The sequence below is a fragment of the Panthera pardus genome, unplaced genomic scaffold (assembly GCF_024362965.1).
Source record: "Panthera pardus isolate Hobbes unplaced genomic scaffold, ASM2436296v1 HiC_scaffold_1, whole genome shotgun sequence".
Lineage (NCBI taxonomy): Eukaryota > Metazoa > Chordata > Mammalia > Carnivora > Felidae > Panthera > Panthera pardus.
The window spans coordinates 86,684,433-86,702,994 of NW_026526654.1; the positions used below are offsets into that span (position 1 = coordinate 86,684,433).

The following is an 18,562-nucleotide window of genomic DNA, read 5'->3' on the forward strand; positions in this document are numbered from 1 at the left end:
CTCGGCCACGCCCAGTCTCCCGATGAGCAGGACAGAGGCCGCCTTCTTCTGTGTTACGTTGTTAGGCGTCTCTAGCGTCTCCTCCTGATTCTTTTTTAGGGCTTCCCTCTGGCTGTTTACACGACCCATGAATCTTGTGTATTTCCCTCGACCCCTTGGCATGTCAATCATCGCCGTTCTGAATTCTCAATCTGGTTATTCTGACGTCTCCAATGTACCTGAACGTTTGTTCTGTTTCTTCAGGCTGTAGCCTTCGTCTTTGATCGTGACTGGAAATTGTTTGCAGAAAGCTGGGTATGATTTACTCACTGGCTACGAGTTAGTTAGGCTTTATTTGCTTTTTATAGTGGCTGCGGTAGCAGAGGCCAAACGTTTTCTTTTCTTTTTTTCCTTTTCTGTCTCCCATGTTGTGTTTGGGTTTCCTTGGAGACTTCTACTTAATAAGGTGTGAGATGTGCAGTTTTTCAGTTGTATTCTCCTGTTATTTTGCAGGATCCCCACTTGCCCTGGTGGTGAGGGTGTGGGGGAGGGGATGCCTTCTGTAGTCCTGTGATCGGGTCTCAGCCTGTTATGGAGCCTGTGCCCCTGGGCTCTGACTTTCACAAGTGCTTTTCAGTTCCCCTTTTCTGCTTTCATGAGACAGGGGGATTGGGTTGGATATCTCTTTTCTTCTAGGTAAGTTAGGCTCTGGTAAGATCGTTTCTTTTGAGGCCAGCCTTATTAAGAATAACACAGTGCCCTGGTGTATTTCAAAATGCCAATTTTTTACTTCCCCCTGCTGGAAGCATTGGGAGAATTTTTCTCCATCTTGTGAGAACCTGGTAGGGCCCCCAGAGGTAAAAACTCATAAAAGTGTGGGGATCCTCCCTTAAACTGAGCCTCCCTAGAGTTTTGACTTCTCCGATTTGTCCACACTGAGCCTCCAGCAATTTGTCAATTGTAGTTTAAATTTTCCTCCTTGGTGCTAGTCTATATATACTGGAGAGTTCTCTGAACTGTGATTCTCTGTAGCAGACAAGCATCTTTATAATTTGGGGGGCAGCAGTTTGTTCTGTGACCTCAATTCTCTGCTGGATACAAGAAAAGTTGTTGATGTTTCATTGGTTGAGCATTTTTCTTGTCTTTGGGATGGAGCGATGCCTTCCGGGCTCCTTACGTGCCGGACCAGACACCGGAAGCCTCCATTGTTTCCTGCTTTTACAACACATTTTCTCCCCTGTTTCCATGATGTCCCTTCTTTCAGTGCCCTGACAGCTCTGACTTTTCTTCTCTGTCTTCCTTTGCGTCTCTCCATCTGGAAGATCCGCTGCTGGGCCCCTTCCCCAGTGACTGCTCTTCTCCTGCGGCTCTAACTGACACCTGAGCAAGTCTCAGTTTCAACATCCTGAGCGTCTGACATCTTATGGGCACTTCACAGCCAGTGTCTCCAGAACTGAATTTGCTTTCCGCGAATCCATCATCCTTCTCCCCCGACTGCACCCCACCCTCCTTTCTTCTCCCACAAACCTATCCACACTCCCTTCTTTCTTTCTTTGTGCCTGGTGCTCTGGTTCGTGACTCTGCCACCCCATGCGTGCATTTCCTCACGCCAGCACCCTGTGTGTTACTCTAGACCTTCCTTTCTCGCTCACACAGCCCCGACCGAACATTTTCATCTCCAACAAAAACAAATCGAAAACTGCCTCTTCATCCTTGCCCCACCGCCGTTGCTTATATTCGGACCCTAGTTTACCGTCTTTTCTCTCCGCCGCTCCTGCATTCGTCCCGCCACGGTGTCCACCTTGCAGTGTTCCAGAAAGCATCGCATTGCCTCTCTGTTGCCTGCGGAGGCAGTCTCCCGTTTCCCAATCTGTAAACAGTTCACCGAGAGTATGGGCATACGGCACTAGAAATTCTGTTTAGATTTATTTTTCTTTATTTCAGCTTGTAAGAATGGATCTTTTTTTGTCTTGGAATGTAGTAGAACCACAGCACGCACATGTGATTTATAAATATACATATATCAAGGTTGAATACTCAGAACTTCTTTTAGCGATTGGGGTACGTGATAAAAGGTTGAGGGACCCTGTGCGTACAATGTAAGGTCCCAACCGCTCAGGTTTACGCGTGGGGCCCTCGGTTCTCTGGACCCTGCCCACGTGTGCCTCCCTCTCTCTTCCCGTTTATCCCCAGCATCCTGAACTCGCTCCTGATTAGCCACCTGGTGTAGAAGTTACCAGGTTGTTTCATGACTTCATACTGTGGCTTCTCCCTGGAATTTCTTTATTACTCGACCCTGCCCTTTTTCCCCATCCGCACCCCAGCCAGCAGACTCCCGTTTCTGAATTCCTTTCTGTGACCCCTTCCTGTCTCTACGCTGCCCTCCGCAAGTGAAGCCATCACCCCTCTTGCTGTCCCGCTGTCCGGGTCGTTCACTCAGCCCTCCCGCCGTACCTCGAGCACCTACTCTGTGCTGCTCCAGGCCGGGAAGACCAGGGCGGTCCCTCCACCTGTCTGCCTCCTTCACAGTGAGCTCCTTACAGGCACCCCCCCGCCCCCCATTCCTTACCTCCAGCATCCAGCAGCTGTCTCGGCAGCCTGCACAAGCGTGCGAATCAGTGAGCGAGGGCACTGGGCTGCCGACGTACCTTTGACCAGCGAGAGTCTATTTTTATGAAAAATCGATCAGGAACTACGTTGTGTATTTGTGGATTTCTGAAGCCAAAATCTCTCTTGTGGTATAATTTACACTTGCTCACTAAATCCAAGCCCCCATTTAGTAGTAAGCATAAGTTTGCATCTGTTTTCTGTGTAAGTTTGTGTATATATATGTTTTTATTTTAATTATTTTTTATTGAAGTGCAGTTGACATGCAAGAGCTCGGGTAGTTTTGGGGCACAGCATAGTGATTTGACAAGTTACGCTCGTCACAACTCCAGCTACCTTCTGTCACCATAAGTACATGTTCTGTTAACTCCACGGAGGGGACACAGAACAAGCACCTCTTCTTATTCTGGACCATTCTTTGTAGCTGTGGTCGTAAAGTTTGGCCTGGCCGAATGACCCAGAAATGGACATTTGCATCACGTATCCTGGTGTGCTTTGCTTTATGTTGGAAGAGGACATAAAAAGTCATTTTCGAGTGAAGAATAATAACTACGCTTGCCAGTATGTTGTGCTTCGTTTAAGGTGTATAATAGTGAAACAGACAAATTAAGGTCTGATTATGTATGTTACAGAGGTTTTTTTCCACTAACAAATATTCTACTAGAGGTGAAATTTAAATTCATTCAGTATGCCTCAGGTCTTGGGTTTGTTTGCTATTTATTCGATATAAGTCACAAACTTTTAGAATATGCCATATTTTGTAACGGGAACTTTATCATTGTAGCTCAGACTGGTCAGATTTGTCTGTAGGTGTACATAAAGGAATGTGTATAATGTGGGTAATTGAGATAGATTGCTTAGTTAAGTCAGTGAAAGTAAATAACCTGAAAGGGATGAAGATTGCAGAATGGTGTGTCTACCTTAATTGCTCATTACTAAAATTACTGTGTTTTTTTTTTTTAATGTTTATTTTTGAGAGAGAGAGAGACAAGAGTGTGAGCGGGGGAGGGGCAGAGAGAGGGAGACACAGAATCTGAAGCAGGCTCCAGGCTCCGAGTTGTCGGCACAGAGCCCGACTCGAACCCGCAAACCATGAGATCGTGACCTTGGCCAAAGTCGGACACTTAGCCACCTAAGCCACCCAGGCACTCCTAAAATTATTCTTAATGCTAAGAATTACTACTTACTACTTTTACTACTAAGAATAACTGGACTGCCTTTTTTCTGAAAATCCCTCAAAAGATATAGAAATATACCTTTCTGAGGGCGCCTTGGTGGCTCGGTTGGTTGAGTGTCCAACTCTTGATTTCAGTTCAATCTCAGGGTTGTGGGATCAGGTTCCGCGTTGGGCTCCATGCTGAGCGTGAGCCTGTGTGGGATTCATTCTCTCTCTCTCACTCCCCCTCTTTCTCCCCCTCTCCCCCTCTCCTGTCCCCTGCTCACACCCTTTCTCTCTCAAATTAAAAAAATATATGTGTGTGTGCGTGTGTGTGTATGTGTGTGTGTGTGTGTGTGTGTGTATATATATATATATGTATATCTACCTTTCTGTTTTCAATCCCATTTTTCTAGCTGCCATGATCCTAGGTTTTACATGGAGAGTTCCCTGGATTTACCCTAAGAAACTGCAGTAAACAAAAATACCATTGAACCTCTTTTCTTTCTTTCAGGTACAATATCGAGCCCAGTTTGTATTGTCCATTTTTCTCCCTTGGAGCGTGCATGGAAGGCCTCAACACTTTGTTTGGCAGACTGTTAGGGATTACGTTGTATGCCGAGCAGCCCGCGAAAGGAGAGGTGTGGTGCGAGGGCGTCCGCAAACTGGTAAGCGTGCGGTTCGCGTGGGGTCGCCCCGCGTGTCTCTCGGGCCTGGTAGGGAGCTTCTGGCAGTTTCACGTTCAAGCGAGCCTTGCCCTCGCGGAGCCTGTCTCCCCTTATTTCCGTTTCACCAGAAAATCCAGATCACCACTTCTGACTTGGGACACTGCACAAAGCACCAGTTTTCTCTAAAATCGGTTGTTGCCTCGGATCGATAGACACAGAGCTGTGAAGCGTAGGGGCTTGTTGGAACGTTGAGCCTTCGTATGTTGACAGATTCTGGTTCAAGGGACATTTGTCGTTACTTGCCACGTTCCTGCACTGCTCGGTGTCACTTTCGGTTAATTCCAGAATCCATGGCCTCTGTCACTTGTACTTTTTTCCCCAACCCCCCTCCCATCTTGTGGGAGCAATTGTATATATATATAATTTGCATAATATATTGATTTTTCTCCCGTGCTCTGGTTTGACTTCTTTGATAATAACTTCGAGCCTGGCATCCACCCTTCTCCAGTTAGGGCCCCCTGTATTTGAGACGTGAATATGTTTATTTTTTCCTCATTTTAAGATTATGAGGCGGTATTGACTTATCTGTCTGTCTGAAAGGCTCTGTGTTGTTAGGCCGTTTGACTTCCTGCCTGTGTGCGTCCCACACTTGCTCCCTTCCCTGTATGTGGAGAGAAGGACGCCACCTCAGGGGCTCCCGGCTGCCTTCCGGGAGATAGGCGCGGTGACGGAAGCGGAAGGGTCGGGTAGGAGCACGCTTCCTCACCGCCCCGAACTACCTGTTTGTGGAGTGCGTCCTTCACAGAGTGGCGGAGGCCGGTCAAGTGCGGAGATAGAGTAAAAGAAAAACCGGTAACAGGAGTGAAAGGACAAGACGCAAGCAAGGAGAAGGTTGGGAGGCGTAAAGCTGAGGTTCCCCGTGGCAGAACCCTCAAGTTGTGACAAGGCGGACGAGGCGAGCTGGGGGCCAGCCGTCGAGTTCTCCACAGGCCGTGCGTCTTTTATAGGCCCGGTTTGAGGGAGGGGCATAAATGACCTTACTGGTCTTCAGCTGAAGCCAGGAGCCAGCTTTTGTCGTGTCTGGGTTCAGGGGTTAACATGTGGGGGCATAAATGCGCATCGTGAGATGGAGGTCTAACGCTGTCCAGCCAGAGCTTACCCCCAAGCGTATGGGGAGGTTGTGGACAGTCTGAAGAGCGGGGTTTGGTGGCCGTGGCGTAGGGCGCTGGCGGTCTGGATGAAGGGCTCGAACAAGGAGGTGTCCTCTCCTGACAGAATCCCCAGATCACAATCCTCTGAGAGAGGAGGAGAAAACGGAATCTAGTTTGAGATGATGCGGGATGTACAATCTAACCGAGTGGACGTGGTCACGGCGATGGGGGTTTTATATATGGATTCTTATCAGGGATGTTTTTCCACTGTTAGTTTCTGATTCACCCCTGAATGTACTTTTTTTCCAGGCTGTGGTTCATGAATCCGAAGGATTGTTGGGGTACATTTACTGTGATTTTTTTCAGCGAGCGGGCAAGCCACATCAGGTGATGCTTTTGTTTATAAACCCATTTCTCTGGAAGGGACTGACAGTTCTTTCGTGTCGCTGTGTGCTCTGCCTCTCACCTTTCTCCTTCCCTAACATTTAGAACACATTTCAGTGTGGTACTTCCCTAGCATTTAGAAGACATTAACGGTAGCTACTGAGTATATAAAATTTTTTTTTTAACGTTTTTATTTTTTTTTGAGACAGACAGAGACAGAGCATGAACGGGGGAGGGGCAGAGAGAGAGGGAGACACAGATTCTGAAACAGGCTCCGGGCTCTGAGCGGTCAGCACAGAGCCCGACGCGAGGCTCGAACTCACGGACCGCGAGATCATGACCTGAGCCGAAGTCGGACGCTTAACCGACTGAGCCACCCAGGCGCCCCGCTACTGAGTATATAAATTTGAAATTAGGGAGGAATTTAAAGGTAATAAAGGTTATGGAAATAATTACATACGCCTGTATCTGCCATTTTTATCTGGGTTACGGTTATAACGACAGCGGATGTTTTATGAGCCCTTCTGTATCCCAGCCATGGTGCCTTTGAATGTTCATCTCAACCTTTTGAACTAAGCTCCGACATTATGAGGAAACAGGCCAGAGAGGTTAAGTTACTTGCTCAGCGCCACACAGCTAGAAGTGCTAGGACTTGAACCTAGGCATTCTTTTCTTTCTTTTTTTTTTAATGTTTATTTTATTTTTGAGAGATAGTCTCAGAGCATGGGGAGGGGAGGGGTGGATGGGGGGGGGGGGAACACAGAATCCGAGGCAGGCTCCAGGCTCTGAGCTATCAGCCCAGAGCCCTACGAGGGGCTCAGACTCACAAACTGTGAGATCATGACCTGAGCCAAAGTCAGATGCTTAACTGACTGAGCGACCCAGGCACCCCTGAACCCAGACATCCTGACTAGAGCCTTCGCTCTTTTCTACTTTTCATACTTGACAAGGGTCTTAGTTTAGAATTATAGAAGATATGCCCACATGGAAACCTTATCAGCCACCAGTTCACGCCTTGTAAAGAAAACGTGAGGTTCATTTCCTTTCGCCGCATTCCAGGTTTGCCAGTTAGTTAGCCTCAGCAGTTTCGGGTAATTTGATGGGAAATGTCAAGAGTTGAGGTTTTAAGTTATAACAGAGATCACGGGGCCCTATATTTGAATAGCGGTTCACACTTTCTAGTGCATTTGAATAGCTATGCGCGTATGAAATGGGGGGGGCTGCTCTGGGATTTGACAGGGGGGAGAGAAGCTCACGGAGGCAAATCTGATGTAGGTGTCAAAGGTGGGGCCAGAGTCCAGGTGACACAGATTCAGATCCCAGCAGTCCTGGCTGTGTGTCCTTGGGCACATGACTTCGCTTTCCTTTTCCTCCTCTGAAAAATGAGATGCCTGCCTCATGGGGTTATTGTGAAGAATAAGTGACACAGTGCCTGTGACTCTCAGCCCGTTAGAGGAAGTTACTCCAAATTCCTTGCTTTGTGACAGTTTAGAGTTCATCACTTCTGAGTGACACAGACAACGGGTGTGAGAAGCGTCTCCTAGTTCACCGCCTGACGCGCGTGGAGGGAGCTCAGTAAACATTAATGGCAGCACCCACCCCAAGTAGTAGCTCAATGTCCGTCCCTACCCACCTGCCCGTGGACAGTTGAGGGTGTGGATCTAAACTCTCTGATGACTGTGTTTCCAACATCTGGTATAGTGTCGCCTCGATAGATCTGTTTGGAGCGAATGAATGAAGTAATCAACACAAGCTCAGGGTATTACTGGTGTTTTAGAAAACTTAAAATTTTAGCAAAGTAAGCATTTGGAAAAGTGTCTGTAACTAAATAAAGAGAATTAAGTTAAAATTGGAACTCACACACCTTGGTGTGATTTTATATTCAGATTACCTAATACTTTCTCATCTAATTATGTTTTCTATCTCGTTAAGGACTGCCATTTTACAATCCGTGGAGGCAGATTAAAGGAAGACGGAGACTACCAGCTCCCAGTCGTAGTTCTTATGCTGAATCTTCCCCATCCCTCAAGGAATTTACCAACTTTATTAACTCCTGGAATGATGGAAAATCTTTTCCATGAAATGGGACATGCCATGCATTCTATGCTGGGACGTACTCGTTACCAGCACGTCACTGGTGAGCCACGAAGGGGGGACTTCTGTTCAACAACGATCCTTTAAAAAAGCATGTCGTTTATTTAGACTGGGGGGAAAAAGGCTCCTCATTCAGAAAATCCGGTCGTTTAATGTTGTCCGCTGGTCATTTACTGCAGGCTGCCTCACCTGGCCCTTCCAGCTGTTACACAACCTGATCATCGTACATTTTTCTCCTCCCTTGCTAACAGTTCTGACCGAGGATTATGCCAGTGTCTTCTGAGTTTGCACCTTTTTCATTTTATCATGTTCTATATGGAATTGAAGTTTTTGGACACTCGTTTTTTTTGAGAGAGAGTATGGGTGGTCGGGGAGAGGGCAGAGGAGGGAGTGAGAGAGACTCTTAAGCAGGCTCACGCTCAGCACGGAGCCTGACTTGGGGCTCGATCCCATAACCCTGGGATCATGACCTGAGCTGAAATCAAGAGTTGGACCCTCAGCTGACGGAGCCATCCAGGCGCCCCTGGAATTTAAGTTTTTGGCTGTGTGTGTGTGTGAATAAATACATGTGTCTTCAGTACCTAGCACAGAGTTAGTGAGTAAGTGAAAGAATGTTGCCTCTTTGTCTCCAAAATCAGTTAGAAAACACATTAAAGCCTGTTTAAAAAGTATGATAAGGTACTTTTCATTTTTCTTATGCTTTCCCCCTATATAAAATGACAGCCTTTCATGTTGGTAATGTGGCCATATTTGATGATATGCTGTGTAGACTTTCCTCTCTGTTGTCTCATCTCTAATAAGCTCACTATCCTATATGGTCAGCTATAGGTCACCTACTAAATTGCTGCCATTCAGTGTTTATTAACTGACTTTGTAAATACAGTATTTGGGGGAAGGAGAAGATATTTGACAAGACTATAGATGAGCTGGACAGCATCATAAAATGTCACCAAAAAGTTCTTACGGGATTTGTTGCTTTAAGTAATTTTAAGTTTAAAACGTTGCTTTTCTCACTGAGGATTGACTTTGTTACAAGGAGCAAACAGTGGTTTAAAAAAATACTTTTAAAACGAAGCATATAGATAAAGAAGAAGTGGTATATATATATACGTATGTGTACAATGAAGTATTACTGAGACATGAAGAAGGAGAACTCGCCATTTGCAACAACATGGTTGGAACTAGAAAGTGTTGTGCTAAGTGAAATAAGTCAGACACAGAAAGACAGATGCCAGATGATTTCACTTACATGTGGAATCTAAAAAACAAATAGACTTTTCTTTTTCAATTTGTTTACCTTTATTTGTTTTTGAGAAACAGAGACAAAGCGTGAACAGGGGAGGGGCAGAGAGAGAAGGAGACACAGACTCTGAAGCAGGCTCCAGGCTCCGGGCTGTCCGCACAGAGCCCGAGGCGGGGCTCGAACCCACGCATCGTGAGATCATGACCTGAGCCGAAGTCAGACGCTCAGCCGACTGAGCCACGCAGGCGCCCCAAAACAAATAGACTTTTCAACATAGAGAACAAACTGGTGGCTGCCAGAGGGGAAGGCGTGGGGGGATGGGCGAAATAGGAGAAACGATTAGAGGTATGAGCTTCCAGTTAGAAAATAAATAAATCATTGGGGCGCCTGGGTGGCTCAGTCCGTTGAGCGTCCGACTTCGGCTCAGGTCGTGATCTCGCAGTCCGTGAGTTCGAGCCCGGCGTCGGGCTCTGTGCTGACAGCTCGGGGCCCGGAGCCTGCTTCGGATTCTGTGTCCCCCTCTCTCTCTGCCCCTCCCCCACTCATGCTCTGTCTCTCTCTCTCTCTCTCTCTCTGTCAAAAATAAACATGAAAAAAATTTTAGAAAATAAATCATGGAGATGAAAATTACAGCATAGGGAATAGAACCAGCCAACAAACAAATAAGTGAAGGATAAAAGCATTTGGTGGTGGAATTCAGCAAATTAAATACAAATGGTACATTAATTGTAAGAATGTTTTAATTTGTGTCTCCTATATCGCCAAGCAGAGCTGAAGACAGATTTGTTTGTAGAGGGTGTGAGCCATGGCTTTACAAGGTGTTTTATCCAGCTGTGCAAATATTTTGTTTTACTTTTGATATATAGGAAAATATATGGGATTATAATAAACTTTTCTGCAAATATGTACAATAATTTTATAGAAGTAAAATATTGATTTAATGAATTAAATCTTATCATACCTTCATCAGAAGTACACATAAAAGTTTTAAAAGAGTACATAAAAAGAAAGATAAATATGTTGATTTGATTCATGCCAACTTTTTTTTTTTCTTTTCCCCCCATTTTAGGGACCAGGTGCCCCACTGACTTCGCTGAAGTTCCTTCTATTCTGATGGAGTACTTTGCAAATGACCACCGAGTGGTTAGCCAGTTTGCCAGACATTATCAGACGGGGCAGGTAGGGGAGCACAGTGCTACGTCGTGTCCTTGGGGGGGTGGGGGGGGCGGCCTTCCTGACATGCATAGCGTGGACTCCTCAGGACTGTCACCCTCTCAGTACCAGAGTCCTTCCACTTTATTTTTAGTTTTCGTTTTATTTTTTTTATTTTTGCCAGCCACTAGGACCACAGTGTTGACAAGCTCTCTCTTATCGGCTGGGAGCCTATCTTGCCTTCACAACCATCCCTTGAGGGAAGTGCCTGGTCCCTGTTTTCCGGAGGAGGAAACAAGATTACCGTACAACAGGCCTTCCAACCTGTCTCGCTTCAGAAAAGCCGTCGCTCTTCCTTTCGTCTTTCATTTATGCCTCTGTTTGTTCCTTTGTTTTGTCAAAACCGAACCGCGTTGCCCATTTTTCCCATCGTGCCCTGCACCGTAGGTCTGAAAGGTTTCGATTTCAATAGTTGGATTCGAAGCATGAGTTTAAAGATTAAGAAAATCGGTGAAGTAGGAGGACAATGAGAGACCTCTGTAATGAGTTAGCAGTAAGCGTAACTGTCGATGTTGTGCAGTGAACTGTCCACACATACTTTGCGAAATATCTTCTTTTCCTTCTCTGAGAACTTTGATTATAAATACCCCGTCAGTCACTGGTTTCTCCCTGAGACTGTGCCTCCCTGAGTGCAGGTGTCAAATTACAGTCATCTTTGGATCCTTGGCACTTAGAATCTTGCCTAGCTCCTGAGAAGCACTAGAAGGAATGAATGGAATGAGAAAAGGCTCCAAACCCACCTTTATTTGTGACTCTTTTTCTAACGTGATTTGGTCATTTCTGGTTTTTGGACTTGATTTCATCTCACCGTTATTGTCAGCTGCAGAATAACAGAGGAGTTTCTGGATAACCAGTCTGACCGGACCTTCATCATAATCTGTCTCGGTTATTAAGATGACAGAATTGAGATATTGGCGATCAATTAGCTGTCTTTCCGTTAACCTTCGGAGAAGTTAGACCCAGCCAGTAACGTGGAAACGCATAAGCCACGGAAGGGGAGCATGGGTCCACGGGTCCACATTTTCACATTTCCACATTTCCACATTTTGGGGTTTGGGAATGACCGGGAAGACCTGACTAAATCCCTCCTTCGGAACTTGTGCCCCTGGCCATCTTGTAGGGAGGTAGGGCACAAGGCATATTGGGGCAGAGCCACATGCCCAGCGGGGGCCCATGAGGGAGAGCCCCCGGACCTTGGCTAGGGACGCTGGGAGAGGCTTCGTGCAGGAAGTCCCGGAGGAGCCAGGTTTGAAAAAATACATAAAAGGGGCGGTTTGCCCGTCAGCTTTCGGCAGCCCTTTTCCATCTCGTTTAATATATTTGTCGAGAACGCTAAGGATGCTCACAGGTCCTTCAGTCAGAAGTAGTTATTGAGTTTTTATCAAGTACCAGGAACTGTCCTCAGCATCTGAGAAACAGCCGGGAGTGAGTGAGACAACAGTCTAGCCCTCAAGGCCTTCAAATCCCAGGAGAACTAAGGCAAAACTAAAGATGAGGTTATTCCAGCCAGAAGGAAAAGCCTGTAGAGTCTCGGAAAAGTCTGAGACCGTGTCAAGGTGCTGGCAGTGGTAAGTACGGGAGGAGGAGGAAGGGGAGCGAGAAAAAGAGACTGGAAAGTTTTTGTTTCTAGAATTTGCTCCCAGTTTCTGCATTCCTCTTGCCGACACACACTTTTTGATCCTAGCTCATTTGCTCGACCACCGTTTGTGACTTGAGTAGTTTTAACTGGCGTTTTTGTTTTTAATTTTTTTTAACGTTTATTTATTTTTGAGACAGAGAGAGACAGAGCATGAACGGGGGAGGGTCAGAGAGAGAGGGAGACACAGAATCTGAAACAGGCCCCGGGCTCTGAGCTGTCAGCACAGAGCCCGACGCGGGGCTCGAACTCACAGACTGTGAGATCATGACCCGAGCTGACGTCGGACGCTCAACCGACTGAGCCACCCAGGTGCCCCTAACTGGCGGTGTTTACACTGGGCCTTGCTGCCACACTTCCTCTCAGGAGTTGAGTCTAGTCCTCCTGGCTCTCAGGCAGCTCTGCCCCAACCCATTTCCTCATTAGCCTTTGGCAGACAGCTTCCCTGGGTTCCATCTTCGAACTTGTGTCCTTGCTCAGCCCCGAAAATATGTAGTCAAGTGATAGAGCCAGAACGAAGGTCCTGGCCCTGGGGGGCTCGGAGAAGCAGACTCCGGGAGCTATTGGAGACTTAACTGGAAGGATTTGAAGCCAGTTGGATAACAGGGGTGAGAGAGGGAAATCAAAGACGGAGGCTCCATGAACAGAGAATTCTGGAAGAGGTCCAAATATGAGGAAGGAAGACAGCTCTTTTTGGGCTGCGTCCATGGGGCCATGAGTGACACAACTCTGAAATACAGAATCAAATAGACCCTGCGGGGTGTGGGGGTAATTGGCATAGAGCTGGCACTTAACGTATAGGGAGGTTAGGCATGACCCGTGAGAGAAAAGCAGCAGGTATGTGATGAAGCAGCATCACCAGGAAAGGAGCTGATCTTAGATTGCTCAGGGGATCTGAACCCCGAGGTAAGGGTTAGCACAAGAGAGCGCCAGGAGCCTCTCAGAGCAGTACTTAAAGCAAAAAGCTAAATCTCGGGCTAAAATTCACCACAATTATGAAAGTCGGTTTTTAAACTATTACCTGTTTACAGGACAATCGGAAGAGCAAAGAAGGGCCAAAAAGAAGAGCAAAGAGCCACTGCTTGGAGGATAGTGTAATGTCCCCAAACAGGACAGTTCTTATTTTAATATGGCGTTCTTCTGTAAGAGCCATTTTGAACAAGAGAGTTGCAAGAAAACAATATTGAGTCCAAAACTACACTTCGAAACAGGAAAGAAGCAGTAAGTTGCTTTGAATTAATTCAAGTTTCAGACACAAGCAGACATGTGCATTGAGCTAAGGGGACTTGCAGACGCAGTCTCGAAAGAATTTAAAATAATTTTGCAAGTCGTATAGAGAACAGAAAGAGTGCCAGAAGGCAAGAAACGGGAGAATGCCTTGACTTTCACAAAGGGCTTGCCTCTTCTTGCCACTAATTAAGATACCAAGTGGCTAGATGATTTCATTTTAAGGGCACTTCTAGCCTTAAGGACAAGGAGTTAATTCCCTAAAGCCCAAGGCTTTGTAAATAAATGGCATTAAAGCCCATAAGAAGAATGACAGGGTTGCATCTTTATGCTCCATTTCTTATTGTGCTACATGTTAGGAAAGGATTGTTTTTTCTTGGAACATCGTGGGGTGTATCCGAGAGAACTCGCAGAGTAAGGATAATATATCAGTGACTTATTAACACCTACGAGTATTTTATCTGAACCAGAGCATGGCCACTGGCCAATGAATTCCTTGCGGTTCAGGAATGAGAAGCATGCGTATTAGATTTGCAGGGGCCATGCGGCTGTCAGAGGTAAGCAGGGCCAGAGGTGATCATTTGAGATTCACAACTGCCTTGACAAGCTACAGCATCAAAGCGGACGTGGAATTTCTTGTCGATAGGTCTTCGAATCGATAGCACATGTAGAGAAGGAGTACAGACTTGGTGGCAGTTCGTGGGCAAAGCTCCCGGGTTTTTAGCCGTGGTGAACTGAACGTGAATCAACTGTCTGATGGAGTTTCCCCACAGACCTCGTTCTGGCTCAGGCGGCGTTTGGGACCCGTGCCGTCCAAGGAATTGAAGGGTGCTGTCGCTCTCCTCGGTGCTTATTGGTTCCCGCCTTGAGCCTGCCCCCTTTCCAGTTGTTCCCAGTAAGTGGAAAATTATCTGCAGGTGGCCCCGCGCTTCTGGAGGCATGATCCTCGTTCTCCGTTAAACGTTGTTAGATGCGGTTTATTTTTCGTTGTAGTAAGAACAGCATAAAAGTTGCCATCTTGGGGCGCCCGGGTGGCCCAGTTGGCGAAGCGTCCAGCTCTTGATTTTGGCTCAGGTCATGATTCCAGCGTCGCGGAATCGAGTCTCATGTTGGGCTCCGTGCTGGGCAGGGAGCCTGTTTGAGATTCTCTCCCTCTCTTTCTCTCTCTTCCCTCTGCCCTTGGATGCGTGTGCATGCACACGCTCTCTCTCTCTCTCTAATTAAAAAAAAAAAAAAAGTTAGCATCTTGACCGTGCTTAAGTGTGCCAGTCAACGGTATGAAGCACATTCTTACTGTTCGCTGCCATCCCTGCCATCCGTCTCTAGAACACTCTTCCTCTTGCAAAACCGAAACTCTGTCCCCAGTAAACAGCTCCCTGCTTCTTCTCCCACCCGGGCCCCCGGCCCCCTTTCTGCTTTCTGTCTCGATGAATTTGACTACTCCAAGTACCTCATATTAGTGGAATCCTGCAGTATTCGCCCTGTTGTAAGTTAGCACAATGTTTTTTTTGTTTTTTGGTTTGTTTTTTTTTTTTTGAGACAGAGAGAGACAGAGCATGAACGGGGGAGGGTCAGAGAGATGGAGACACAGAATCCGAAACAGGCTCCAGGCTCTGAGCTGTCAGCACAGAGTCCGATGCGGGGCTCGAACTCATGGACCGCGAGATCACGACCTGAGCCGAAGTCGGACGCTTAACCAACTGAGCCACCCAGGCGCCCCAGCACAATGTTTTTAAGGCGCATCATGTAGCCGATGTCAGAGTCGCCTTCTGTTTAAAGGCTGAATAATATTCCGTTGTATGTGTATACCACATTGCGTCTGTCCCTTCGTCCGTTGATGGATATTTGGGTCACTTCCACCTTTCGACTGTTGTGAATAATGCTGCCCTGGGTCTACAAATTCCTGCTTGAGTCTCTGTTTTCAGTTCCTTTACATATGTACACAGAAGTGGGATTGCTGGATTGTATAGAAATTCTATTTTAAATTTCATGAGGAACCGCCATTCAGTTCTCCACAGTGGCTGCATCATCTTACCTTCCTACTTTGCGGACTGTTGAGCATAAAGTTCCACTTTTCTCCGCATCCTTCCAACACTTGTTCTTTTCTGATTTTTGATAGTAGCCATCCTCCTGGGTGTGAGGTGGTGTCTCACTGTGGTTTTGATTTTCATTTGCCTAATGATTAATGATGTTGAACATTTTTTTAAAATTGAAATCCAAGTTAGTTAACATACAGTGTAATAATGATTTCAGGAATAGAATTTAGTGATTCATCACTTACCTATAACACCCAGTGCTCACCCCAACAAGTGCCCTGCTAAATGCCCATCACCCTGTTAGCCCGTCTGCCCACCTAACACCCCTCCAGGAACCCTTGGTGTCTTCTCTGTATTTAAGAGTCTTTTATGGTTTGTCCCCCGCCCTGTTTTTATATTATTTTTGCTTCCCTTCCCTTATGTTCATCTGTTTTCTGAATGATATACTCAAGTATATGAGTGAAATCATATACTTGTCTTTCTCTGACTTATTTTGCTTAGCATAATACACTGTAATTCCATCCATGTTTTTGCAGATGGCAAGATTTCATTCTTTCTGATTGGCGGGTAATATTCCATTGTATGTATATATGTATGTATGTATCTATCTGTCTATAAACACCACATCTTCTTTATCCATTCATCAGTCAGTGGACATTTGGGCTCTTTCCATACTTTGGCTATTGTTGAAAGCACTGCTGTAAACATTGGGGTGCATGTGCCCCTTTGAATCATCACTCCTGTATCCTTTGGATGAATACCTACTAGAGCAATTGCTGGGTCATAGGTTAGTTCTATTTTTAATTTTTTGAGGAACCTCCATACTTGATGTTGAACATTTTTTAATGTGCTTTTTGACCATTTGTATATCTTCAAAGAAATATCAGTTCAAGTCCTTTGTTCATATTTTAATTGGGTTGTCTTTTTTTCGTTGTGGTGTTATAGGAGTTCTTTATGTATTCTTAATATTAATCCCTTATCAGACATATGATTTGCAAGTATTTTCTCCCATTGTGTGGTTTGCCTTTTCAGTCTATTGATTGTGTCCTTTGATACACAGTTTTTAATTTTGATATAGTCCAGTTAATCTATTTTTTCTTTTGTTGGCAGGGCTTTTGGTGTCAGATCCAAGAAATCGTTGCCAAACTTGATGTTATGAAGCTTTTTCCCTATGTTTTTTTCTAAGAGTTTTATGGTTTTAAGTCTTATGCTTATTTATTTATTTATTTATTTTAGACAAATTTTTTTAATGTTTATTCATTTTTGAGAGACAAAGACAGAGCATGAGCGGGGAAGGGGCAGAGAGAGGGAGACACAGAATCTGAAACAGGCTCCGGGCTGTGAGCTTTCAGCACAGAGCCCGACATGGGGCTCGAACTCACGGACTATGAGATCATGACCCGAGCTGAAGTCGGACGCTCAACCGACTGAGCCACCCAGGTGCCCCTAAGTCTTATGTTTAGATCATTGATTCATTTTGGGTTAATTTTAGTAGATGATGCAGCGTTTTTTTTTTTCTTATTTTAGTAATTCTGAAACAGATCTCTTGCTATCTATTTAATGATGTAAGTGTGCCCCCTCCCCAGCTATTATAAACTCACAGGTATATATTTTTTTCTTTTTTAACAATTAGCGTACTCTTAGATTCAAGGAAATAAGATAGTCTTAGTCCCTACACCAAAGTTGAAAATGTTAAGCACTTCCATAATGTCGTCTAAAAGCCTCACCCTTGACCCTCGTCCCTATATATCCCTATGAGGGGGTTAGGCTGTCCCTCACTCTCAGATTATTTAGAGTATGTGGACTTTTTCTCATTTTTTTTATTCAGGCAGGGATGAAGACCAAATATATATTTTATATCACAATATCACACCACCCTATTTCCCTTCAGCAGTATCTGCCTCTGTCCCCTTTTGTCCCAGTTTCCAACCAATAATCTCTGACCCCTTCTTCCTCTCCCACACACACTTGCCTTGCTCCCACTTTTCCCACAATATCCCGTCTGCCTATTGCGTGGAGCAGGTGGCAGACCCCAGTGTATTTCAACGTACTCGAGTATTTTGTTCAGCGTGGGACGCTATGTTCCGCAGGTGACATTGATGAGCAAGAAAGCGTTCTGAGGAGTGGCCTGCAACATTTGTATAAAATTGGAAACCGTCTCATGTTAGACATGGCGTAAGGCTAGAAAAAATAAACTGCAGTCTGTTGTAGAATATCTGAAGGATGCCATGTAAAGGTAGAAAGTGTATTCGTTCGACATCTCTCCGGCAAAAAAAAAAACGACGTTACTGGTAACAGTGGATGGGGATTATGCTGCAGCTGATTTCAGTTCAGTAGATTCTTCTCATGACTGATCAGAAAGGCAGTGCCTCTGAAAGTAATAAACTTTTCATTTAATATTTAATGTTGCAGAATAACATTTCTAGAAGGAACAGCTGTGAACCCACCATCCAACTTAAAAAGCAAAACATTACCATAGGCTCCTCTCGGAGTCCTGAACTCTCACTGATTTTTGCTTAGAAATAGTTTTTGCCACCCAAGTTATTTGTTCGTAAGCCATGTGGTATTTCGTTTTGTGTTTGAGCCGTACAGAAGTGGTATTCTACTGTCTATAATCTGTGACCAGCTTTTGCCGGCTGTGTGCCCGAACTCGTCAGGTGTACACACAGCTGCAGTGTCTTCGCTTTCGGTCCGTGGTGACGTTCCGTAACTCACGAAGCTCTTCTCCTGTCAGTGGACACTCGGCTCCTTCCGGGTTCGCGCTAGTCCACACAGTTCTGCGTTTTATATTCGTGTGCAGGACCGAAATTGCTGGGTTTGGGAGGGGATGCGTGTTTTTAAGTTTACGTGATAATGCCAGATTGCTTTTCAAAATATTTCTGCTTATTCTCCCTCCTCTCAGCGATGGTTCCCATCACACCACATCCTCATCAACATTTGATATTGTCAGAGTCTGAATTTTGCCAGTTTTGTAGTTAAGAAATGGAATGCTGTTGTGGCCTTGATTGGCAGCAACGTTCCCTGGCTACTTTTTAAGGTTGAACATCTTTTTGTGTGTGTGTGTGTGTGTTTTTAATGCTTAGTTTTGGTAGAGACAGAGCATGAGTGGGGGAGGGGCAGAGAGAATCCGAAGCAGGCTCCAGGCTCTAAGCTGTCGGCACAGAGCCCG

At 45.6% G+C, this 18,562-nt stretch overlaps 1 protein-coding gene across 4 annotated transcripts in view; it reads left to right on the forward strand.

Moving 5' to 3' along the window:
• The window catches only part of MIPEP (mitochondrial intermediate peptidase), a 162,744-nt gene that overhangs the window by 52,620 nt on the left and 91,562 nt on the right, over window positions 1–18,562 (forward strand). For all 4 annotated transcript variants that reach the window (XR_002079609.2, XM_019447965.2, XM_019447968.2 and 1 more), the window contains exons 11-14: window positions 4,257–4,410; window positions 5,871–5,948; window positions 7,878–8,082; window positions 10,352–10,461. Coding sequence is in view for 3 of the 4 variants with exons in the window: in XM_019447965.2 (XP_019303510.1) it covers window positions 4,257–4,410; window positions 5,871–5,948; window positions 7,878–8,082; window positions 10,352–10,461 (547 nt within the window). In the remaining variant the exon portion in view is untranslated. The remainder of the gene's footprint in view (window positions 1–4,256; window positions 4,411–5,870; window positions 5,949–7,877; window positions 8,083–10,351; window positions 10,462–18,562) is intronic.